This window comes from Glycine max, chromosome 17 (genome assembly GCF_000004515.6).
Source record: "Glycine max cultivar Williams 82 chromosome 17, Glycine_max_v4.0, whole genome shotgun sequence".
NCBI lineage: Eukaryota > Viridiplantae > Streptophyta > Magnoliopsida > Fabales > Fabaceae > Glycine > Glycine max.
The window spans coordinates 41180374-41191935 of record NC_038253.2 but is presented as its reverse complement, the minus strand read 5'-3'; the positions used below and the strand labels follow the sequence as shown (position 1 = coordinate 41191935).

Genomic DNA, 11562 nt, shown 5'->3' with positions numbered 1-11562 from the left:
ATTTTTAAATATTGAATATTTTTATGTTATATATATATATTAATTAGATTAATTATATCTATATATTGACACATTTTCAATTAGAATATAGAGTTAATTTCCTGGTTCTATTTATTTTAACACTACTTTTACACGTACGTAGATACTTTTAGCAAAACCTTATTTTCATTTGTCGAATACATGTAATTTTTTTTTAAACAAATCCTCATGAATGTGAAAAGACGTGTAAACTTAATTAGAAAAAGCACTAGGAAGCATCTCATTTGCCACTGCTTATATATAGTTTTTCTCTAGTTGCACGCACATGCATGTATAAAAGTAACATGAAATTTATTCCTTGGCAAAAAATTTCCAGCTACGAAGCCAATAATTTATGCGCATCTTCATGTGTAAAGGTGTGAGACACTTATCACAATGCTGCCGCTAATATATTTTTGCACCCAATTCTCATCAACTAGGGTAAACAAAAAAAGTGAATGTTTTCCACCCGTATGATCAGTAAATCAAATTAAAAGCAGATTAGGTCAATTCGGTGAGTGATTCACTTCATATTAATGCCGAGCCAAAATCATAGAGTTATTATATTCATCGTTTATTATAGCCAATACTGCCTAGTAAGTAATAAGTTAAAGTGAGTATTATACCACATAAAAGTAATCAATCAGGTTGATGAGACACTTGCACCCAAATCAAATATATGCCTAGCTAATATGTTTCGACCTTTACCATATGTAAATAACGAATACAATTTGATGGTGATTATCATCACTAAATCCTCTTAAGAATAATTATTTGATTAGAAATATCAAAATATAATGATCAGATATATTACACGACTGTTATATGTGATAGGTTCATAGACCCGGACTCAGTCATGTTAGTATAAAAATGGATGAATTCTCTAAGTAAGAAGATTAATTTATTTTTCACATACTTATTATATATTACTGATAGTTTTAAATCAAATTCTTATTTGAGCGATAAAATATCTTTTGCATGTATCTTTCTTTATTCTGCCAAATATTCATGTACCTGAGACTTCGATAATAAATATATACAAGAAAAAATTATTCGGCACGATAGATCCTTCCGAATAATAGAAAATTCTTTATTAGAAGACAAGTATCAGGTCTATGACATAAATAAGTATTAATTCATTTCAGTATGGCTCAATCCCTAGAGTGTAGAACGTGGCATGTCTGTGAATAAGCGCGGTGGTGAAACAGCGTTTTATAGACTTGGTGGGATACAATGATGACCAAAACATAGCGCGTCATTTTTAATAATTGTATACCCATGCGTTTGATCTTTTGGTGTCCAAATTTTCAACCTTGCTTTCTTGGTACGAAAGAATTTTTAACAATGCGTGGCTGAATCGGGTAATATAATTATAATGGGTGTGGCATCATATTATATATACACTCTGCGGACCCAGAATAGGAATTATTTTCACATTAACATTACCCCCGAAGATTTTTTTTCAACCTTTTTCTTCGGATTCGATTTGCCTTTGGTACTTGTACAAGCAAAAAGTTCCTGCCAGCACTTTCCATTGTGCTTTGTGTGTTTTTTCCCCGTCTTCCTCTGAATGTTAAATGTACCGTATTGTATCCAATGATCCAGATCTCAATCCATTTTCTAGCAACTTTAATCGAGGTTAATTATGACAATATTCATTAGTGTCTTTATTTAATTATTCATGGTGCCATAACTTAACAATTTTGCTTTTTAATGAAAACAAAGGTATAACAATCATGCGACATAATCAAATAATCTTGTTTTCCAACGAGAATTCAAACACGATACGTTTATGCAAAATTAGCCATTATGCAAAATTATTATAAGTTTATATGCTTTAGAGTATAATATCATAGATCTTTTTCCATATAGGAGCCATTTTGTATTACAAGTGTGAGAGATGAAATTGAGTTTAAGCCTCTAAGACTACCACATCAAAATAATGTATGCTAATGTCCAATATTTAAGGAAGAACCCCAAAGATAATGGACATGATCTCCAAATGCATTGAAAAATGAGACGACCAACTTTAGGACAAGAAACACATAACACAATAAAGTCAATAGGGTTGTGCCCGCTTCCAATCCTAAGGTTCATGGTGAGTTTCATTAAGCTCTTCAGTTTACAACCCTCATGGCTTGCAAAACTATATAATCTTCTAATCAAAATGTTAGTGTGAAATATTATTATGTTTTTTCATCAATAAAAATTGAATTTGAAATCTTATTTAAGAAAATTAAGTTCAGTTTCACTCACGCCAATGCCTTGTTGATAATTCAGAAGCCATACTGTATATGTTTTCTTATACTAAAATGAGATTGTAAAATTCAAAGAACATGAGTTTAAGAAGATTAAAAAACAAAATTATATTATGAAATTTTTAATTTTAAAAAATATTTTAAAGTCACCCGAAAGAGTTGATCTTATAAAAACAAATTGAAATATTAATTTAAGATTGTCTATTATTATTATAAAACAATAATAATAATAATAAAGATTACATTATTTATACTTTTTCACTGACTAAATTTCTGTAAATTAATTTTTTTCTAAACTCTTTCAATGACTTAAAATTAAAGAAGATTATAGAAAATCTTACTAGTGTTAAGTACATACATAAATAAGTTTAATATGTGAGGAATCATATTGCTTGGGTGTGATTCAATCATTGAATTATAACTTTATATTATCTTAATTGTTTATGGTAAATTTTGTTAAAATTAAACAACAATAAAAAATATCAAATAATTCATATTTTAGTTTACTTTAAAAGAATAAAAAAACTTCAATTTTGATCTATATAAATGAATTTAAAATAATTTATATTAAAATAAAATTTTTATATATGATTTATGTAGAGAAAATTTTCAATTAAACAGTAATTTTTGAAATAAAATTATCTAATTAGAAATTATTAGATAGTATAATAGTTGAGGAAAATATAATGTTATAATTTGATCACAGACGTATATCTACGTTTCACGGTTGGAAAAACTGAAATTAGTGATAGAAAAATTTATATGTAAATCTTTTTAAAAAAATCATCACTAAAATATAGCAAATTTGTAATTGATAAGGATGGAGCAATTTTTGTCATTAATTTTTTTTCTTATTAGCTTGATATTTCCTAAGAGTATCCATCAATCTTGTTTGTCATTTATTATTGTCAAAAAATATGGCTGATTAACTTTATTAGGATCTCTCATTTAAAAAGACCAAGTTCGATCTCACTTAGATCAAAGATATGTTTTTTTTTTTTTGTCTTAATCCTTCTTTTCATCAAGGGAAAGAGATCTTGACTAATTCAAAATTTAATAAAAAAAATAAGTAAAGTTTGATCAATAATTATTTCTGCTAATGATTAAATTTAAATAATATTCAAATAATTCAATCTTAACTTCAATATATTAATCATTTATATTTTATCACTTGATTATGTTAGTTTTCATTTGATTAATAATTTACTGATTTTTAGTTATGTTTATAAACAAACACCGGAGAATATGCATAATTGATGCATATCTATAAAACAGTATTTTGGTTTTGGGGTTTTGATTGTACATGCATGAAGATTATGATCCCCTTGGCCCTTGGAAACTCATGACGGGTTAATTTTCGTTTTAAAGCATTTGGCAATTTGAAAAGATATTGATGACATGAGTTAGTAAACTTTTAGTTTAAGTATGAAAGATTATTCATTCAAATACATCACCTTAAAACTAAATGTTTAATTATTAGTACTATTTTTGAGAAATTAATGTCTAGTTCAAGATTCACTTTAAGAATTTGTCTTACCTTTTTTTAGGTTAAAATAGAATTTTTATATCTTATTTACAATTTAATTTTTGATAATTTAATATTTAGAATGTGTTTGGTTAAGTTCAAATTAAGAAGAAAGGGAAGATTTTTCTTAAAAAAAAATAGTGTGAATCTCACTCCTCTTTTTTCTACATTAATTCAAATATATTTTTTAATTCTTTTATTTTCCACACAACCAAATTCATCCTTATATTTTTTTTGTTAATTTAAATTGGTTCTTTTGTCAGATTTTTACATTAACAATATTTATGTTAAATGACTTATTATATCCAACAGTTTGTCACCTGTCACTCAATTAACCAAAAAGTAACATGATAAACTAATAGAAACTTTGAAACTTTAAAGTGAAATTTTTTAAAGGTAAGAAACCAAAATTGAAACATTAAATGTAGATAAAAATAAAAAAAATCTAATTTAATATTTTATTATTATTTTTTATCCTATTATTTTGTTTATTATTAGGTGAGGCTGATTGTCTCCGAGTGGCCCATATGTGGGAGTGGGTTATGTAATTGTGTGAATTTGTCACAAGGAGTGGTGAGATGGTGCACATTCACAAGATGCCATAGAAAGTGTGCCTCATCTCATGAGTCATGAATGTGAATTGTTGGGTTGTGTGTGTGTTTGGCAATAAGTACAGTCACCACAGTTGAAAAAGGAAAGGAAGGGGTTCAGCCTGTCTTTTGGATGGATTTGACAAAATTAATTTTAAATATAATTGATTTTGATTAAAATTATTTTAAAATGATATGATTTATATTTAAATATTTTATTATAAAATTAAGTTATAAAAAATTTAATACAAAATTTTAAAGTTAATATAAAAGTTATTTATAAAATTAAAAAATTAATTATGATTTTTTTATCATAAAAATGCATATATAAAAATATATGTAAAATTAATTTAGACCCAAAATTAATTTTAGAACCCAAACCAAACAAACACACTAAGTGGAGTTGAGGTCATGCCCACAACACTAGTTTCTTGGACATGTTTTAAAGGTCCAAATGTCACTCTCACATGCAATTCCTAGTTATATCTTCACTTCATTGGATTCTGCCCACTAGCCTCCTCACTTTAATTACATTTTTCCAATTACCACTATTTATGATTCTTACACATTGCCTTGCACAAAGTCAAGACGTTTGACTTTCATATAATATCACAAGTACTAATATATAGAAAATATTTTATCAACATGTATAACATAATTAACAGATAATCTAACTCCTTAAATACATGATCAAGAATTTCATTCTTGAATACTTGTGTATGAAAAAAACATCTATTAAAAAAATCAGTCTTAGATGAATATTACTATCTTGATAAATTAGTCCTTAATTTTTTAGTGAGATATTCTCTATTTAAAAAAAAAACATAAAATATTTTATTTTAGACTTTTTTTACATCTGAAAGTAGAATGAAATGCTGACTAATCTAAGGTTCTATCACTTGAATCAAAACAGCTATAAAATGTTGAATTTTAACAATATATTCAGTCATATCATTTATTAATTATGTAAAGCACCTCATTGACGTCTTTCCAGATTAAACTTTTGACTAAAGTGCTTCAAAGAAAAACAAAAGGCTCTACCTGCTAATTTTATGGATTTGGACTTGTAGACTTCACCGGTTACATTCTTTAAATTTACATAAAGAAAATAAATCGAATATATTTCTAAAGTTATAGGAGAATATTGGATGGATTAATTTTATATAAATGTATACAATTGAATGATTATATGGAAATGCTTGAACTTTAAAATCAAGATAAAAAGCTGCTGTTGTACGACCAATCAAGAAAAGCAACATTGGGATTTTCTGCACCTTGCACCTTTGGTTCTGAAACAACCAGCATTGTGATTAATATACCGTACCCCACTCCATGAATTGTTTCGTACCATTTTTCCATCTACTTGCTTCATCATTAGTGGATCATAATTTCTGCCATTTCTGGGTCATACTTTCAGTTTCCATATCTATTTTCTCCCTTTTCAGCAAAGGATTAAATATGAAATTATCAATAGAACTATTAGACTATTACTATTATTTTTTTTAGAAAAAAACTATTATTAACTTTTTTATATCTCCTCATCTCCTGATTTCAATTTGACTTCATCTTCTTTATAGGAGAATAAGTCTCACATTAATAAATTAAAAGTACTAATAAGATAATGAATTTAAAGTGTCAAAAAAAGCTATGCACATAAGTCAGTTAAAAGTCTATTAACACGTTATCTTATACTCCAGAGTAAGGACCTACAAACAATTTTGAATATTCTTCACCGTTTATATAGAGGTGATATTGCTACGTGGCTGAGGATACGTCCATTTTCATGGTACGATTGTCATTACCAGGATAACAGTTTTGGCATTGTGCAAGTTTCAATCATGGTGATTGGCGAGGGACCAAAACTCTTGTATTTCGAGGCAACATGCTTATGAGTTTGGAGCTCAAGACCCATGAAAAAGGGGACCGAAGCAATTTTTTTTTTTTGATTGAAAATGAAAAAATATTCTATTTGCTATTCTATTATGGGCCAATTTTACATTATCCACGTAACGGAGCCCGACCTATTGTATTATGGGTCAACTGTGGGATTTTCTTCCTACACCGGAAGAAAATCCCGTATCTGTTCATTAACTGGAGACAGGGTAATATTGGCCCAAAATAGTGATGTTTCTTTCTCCTAAGCCTTATTCTTTTTACGATAAAAAAACAAAGATTGGATTTAGGAGGAGTTTTCTGGAACCATTTTATTTTATAAAGCCCAGAATGTGGTCAGATTCAGGCTTTCTTTCTTCTAATTAATTTGGTCATAACCACAGTTAGGAAATTCCTTCCTGCACTCCCCGAATTGCAGAAAAAACACATCCCCACCATTAATGCCAATGCCCAATAGAACTGGACTCTTTCAACAAAAGCTATGATTTACTGAAGGCCCGTTCTATTGGCATCCCGTTTTTTCTCTTTAGACAGTTTGCTTTCTAGGACCGATATAGATCCCACCAATATAGATTTGTTTTTATTTATTTTAATGTAAATTAGACTAAATCAAACGTAAATATATGTATAATTTTTTTATGAATTAATCATATTATCCATATTTTATATCTACGTTTTTTTTATTTATATTTTCACAATATTACCATACAAGATATAGGGCTACTTTGTTTAAGCTTTTTTTTTTAATTTTGAAGGAAATGTTTTATTTTAAATAAATAAGATGTTTTATGATTTTATGATTAAATAAGAACTTATATAAAAAAAATTATTTTCTAAATTTAAACAAACTGACCCTTATTTATGAACTGATGAATAACACATTTGAGTTAAAATAGGTTTTAGTAAACATTTAAATAAAAATACATTTGAAAGAACAAAAATAGATGTAATTTAGTATTGTTAGAAAATAAACTTGACGGTGATGAGTTAGAAACAAATAAAATAGTGTATAAGAAAGATAGTTAAAAGTCCAAAATGTTGAGACATTTTTAACAAATAAACCACTTGAGCTAATTGCACAAAATTCATAAACCCATTCTCAGGCACCAAGAAAGTTTAATCAGTTTGTTGAGGACTCTGGTGTGATGTGTACGTCAGTTATTATAAACTTATTGAAATCTGAAATTGATTCTTATGATTAAAAACAAATTAAGTAGTTTTGATTTAATTAAAAAATCAAAACTTCATGGATCACAACCTTTATGCCCAAGACAATGAAAAAAAAAATCTGGTCTCTAAACTCTTAAAAATGGAAAACAATTCCAAACAATAAATAAAAACAACCCTTGTGGTCTGTCAAGCCTAAACTTGAAGGATAAATCTAAATTAAAACTATTGATAATAAACAAGTAACTAAAGAGGAAGTATTGAAAAATAAGTTCCACTTTAGTGGGGTTAAAAACAAATAAAACACTTCTATATTGGTATAATTTAATTTTGTCATCTCAAACAAAAATAAAGTGATGGATTACGAATGATTCTAAATTGAATTCTGATTGCGATAGATATCTTGAGGTGTGTTCTAAATTGGAATGTCAATTGGGTCACCACCACCACCTTCCAAATTCTAAATTATTGGTACGATTCAGGTTCCTACAGAAAAAATGTTAACGTGTCAATTTGTCTTTTGCTTTCTTTCTATCTCCCTTGTTTTCCAAGGTACACAAGTGACAAGGGTCTCCACTTCCACCACCAATATTAATTTTCTCTATGGGATTTTTCTGGCACCAGAAAACAAATGTGTGTAAAGTCGTGGAAACTGTTCTTTCCGTATCTTGAGCACTTAGGCTTAAAGATCAAAGCCATGATTGATTGTGACAGCAATACTATTCTTTGGGTTGGGTCGTCATACATTTCGTCAAAGGATTCGAATGAACGCAATGCTTCGAACATGCATGGTGGAGACCCATGAGACTTCATTGGTCACAAGATATTTTGTTTCTTTTTCTCCAGGTTGTATACATTCAATGAAAAATAACACACACAAAAGCTTAGTCTTAGTCATAGTCATACATGCATCAAGTTCGTGTGTCACACCATTCCTTTGTCATTTCCTTCTTTTATCCTTAATAATACTATAGTCTATATATTAAGATTTTATTACGGTTATTCAATTTTGCAATTCTTTTATTTTATCTGTTGATTACAACCACTAAAATATTTCTCCTTTCTAAAAAAAAAAAAAAGCACCTGGATCAAGGATCTCAGAAGAAAAAGGTTATCAAGCCCATTAATTTAGTCCTGTTGTCGCATTCTAGGTAAGTATTAATTGAAGTTAAGTAATTGAAACAGTCGTCAGAACTGCTATTAATAAAATTATTTGCAACTTTCCCAAATTAATAAATAGCTTTTTAAAATAATAGTATTTGCAAAACCTAGTCTCCCTTGTTAAGGGGATACACTAATGATTAATTGGAATTATTAACAGCATATTAATTAGTTAACATACTACTAGTATTTTATATGAATAAATACCTGTGATTAATTAGGTGAGGACGTAGCTGGCATAATGACTATCTCTCTTGAAAACAAAGACTCTTCTTTTGCATTATTGTAATCATGTTCACTTTTTTTGGTCAATGAAGTTCTTATATTTTTCTCAAATTAAAATTCTGTTTTATATTTTTATTAATGTTTACTCTAATTCTTTTAAAAAAAAAATCAGTTGCCATGCATATAATATAGTACTAAAATGCTTCGATTAACTTTTTTCATATACTATTTGTCTATCAATGTAATGCATTTTTTTTAAAAAAAAAATATTAATTATACAAATTATATCGTGATAAAATAAATTATTTTACGAAAATTGTTCTTATTTAAAGAATAAGAATAACTGTGAATTAATTTAAACATTTAAACGAAATACTAATAAATGATATTATTATTATTAAAAAAAATATTTGTAAATACTAGTAGTAAATATTTTCAAGCAAACTAAGAAGAAACATATAAGAAAAACAGAGAGTGTTTAATAGTATTTAATAGTGTCAAGATCTTTTATAACAATTAACTTATAAGTTATATACAAAAATGGTGATTTTTTATTAGATGATATTAGAAAAACTTTTATTCCTTTACATTAACTGTGCTTACATATTAAACTATTGAAAAAAATTCCTTGTGTCGTTTTCCATCTCAACATCGTTAAATCAGTCCTTAACAAACAATTTGAAGTAAAAATAGAATACACGACACAATAAAAGAACAAGTGGTTAATTAAAAAGAGAGCAAGTGAGAGTAGAATAACGCCAAGAATAGACCACCCCGCGCATTCATCAGTGTTCTTGGGACCAAACCAAACCAAACCAAACCGGTTCGATTATAGCAAGCGAGACTTTGCGTTGCTTTCACGTGGGTTGGTGTCATTATAACTCCCACAACTGCTACCGTGATTGCAACGTCCACACAAACCAACAAACAAACTTTATCGCAATATTTAATAACATAAAAAACAATAACGAAACTTGAAGGCACCGAACTAACATTACATAAATAGTTGTCAATTAACCACCAATTAACTAGTTGTCAAAGATGGCACAATTATAAACACACCGCTGTCAACACAATTATAGTGCTTAATACTATAGAATTAATAAACATAAAAAAGTACTAACTTTACGTACGGTGAAATTGAATCCAATTTGAAATTTCTCTACAATTTCATTTCCATTCATCAAATCAAATACATACACAGTAGTACTTTACAATTTTACCATAGTTGGAGACTCATATCTCAGCTTGAAAATAGCCATGAAATCACAGCCTCCATTCCGATCCGAACCCGGGACGACTCCCACCCTTTGCCATCTCCTGGATCGACATTTCTTGAAACCATTCTTTTTTTTGTGTGTATACTGACGACAACGAGGATCAAACATATAAAATCCTCGTACATCTATCTCAACCATTACTACTAGACCGATCCTAGTGGATTTTCTCGAACCGTTCTCTCATACAAATCACATAAAGAAATACATACACTCACTAACATCTAATAAAATGAGATCGACCATAATGTAATAATGTGCTTCTCCCTATGTACTCTTAAAATCCCCTCACCCCATCTTCATGAGGTAATAATAATTATATAAAAAACTTGTCTTCACTCAAATCTCAACCAAAATGAGGGGTTAAAATTGTCGCCCTTTGCAAAAACTCGGCCGAGTCATCATTGAACCGAACCGTCTCCGTAACTAACCCTCAAAAAAGCATAAAAAGCCGAATATTATAAGGTTTAGTTTGGTTCGATTGGGAAGTTACCAAATGGTTTTGTCAGTGGGGCCATGTAGGAGCGGTCTGGACTCGGGCCAGAAGTCGAGGTTGTTGCTGATGCCGACGTGGCAGTAGTGTCTCTGAAAGTCGTCGAGTTCGAGGTTTAAGAACCGGTTCGATTTGGCCGGGTCGGACCGGGAAATGAACCGGAGAACGTCTCGGAAGAGCGTTTCGTCGCAGGGGATGGCTAAGGGTCCGTGGTTGGTGAAGCCGTACTCTTCCTCTGCTTGGAGGAGGAGCTTCTTGAAGACGGGGTGGTTCAAGTACGTGGCGCGCACCACGAATCTGGTGAGGTTGCTGCCCACGCACACCGCCACGTGTCCCGCTGGCACATCGGACGGTGGTGCTCTGTTCGCCGACATGCGGGCCTTGTTGCGCCACCGCCGCAGCATCTGCCGGAGACGTACAATGTGTCGGATTTGGCTGCATTTCGCTGACATTTTGATTTGCTTGTTCTGTGTTTTGTTGTTGCAATTTATGGAAGTGATGATGAACGCATGAAAGAGAGCGAGATAAAAATCAAAGGTTGCGGGGATTTCAAGATTGCTCATAGGTTAAGAATTTATAGTAGGGGGCTTAAGAAAGTACCCTTGGTGTTTCGGGATAATTACAAACTAGTCACTACTGTCTCCGGTTCTTGTAGCAGTAGTCTTCAGGGCTTTCTATTCTCTTCATTTCTTTTATTATTAACTTTTTGAGAAAATAAATATTATTTCCTATAAAATATGTATCTTCTCGGTTTGATTTATTGTTTCAAAAGCTTATAAAAATGGAAGAAATAAAGAAATTGAAGAGGTCATCAGATGACTTGTTATTTTTAGTTTCATTTTTTCCCAAGAAATAACGTGTACCTTTCGTAAAAGAATTCTGTTTTCGTCCTTTTGTAAGGAAAAAAAAAAAAAGAGATTCTGTTTGAATTTGATTAAACTATTTTCTAAAAAAA

At 29.8% G+C, this 11562-nt stretch overlaps 1 protein-coding gene across 1 annotated transcript; it reads right to left on the bottom strand.

The window, feature by feature from the left end:
• Positions 1-10224: 10224 nt before the first annotated feature.
• LOC100782525 (auxin-responsive protein SAUR50) lies at positions 10225-11337 on the bottom strand. Its single transcript, XM_006601281.4, has one exon. The coding sequence runs from the start codon at positions 11168-11170 to the stop codon at positions 10604-10606; it is 567 nt and encodes a 188-aa protein (XP_006601344.2). The 5' UTR covers positions 11171-11337; the 3' UTR covers positions 10225-10603.
• Between the last annotated feature and the right edge of the window lie 225 nt (positions 11338-11562).

Excerpts from the sequence above, each read along its gene's own strand:
- LOC100782525 (XM_006601281.4), bottom strand. The coding sequence starts at position 11,170 with ATGAGCAATCTTGAAATCCCCGCAACCTTTGATTTTTATCTCGCTCTC.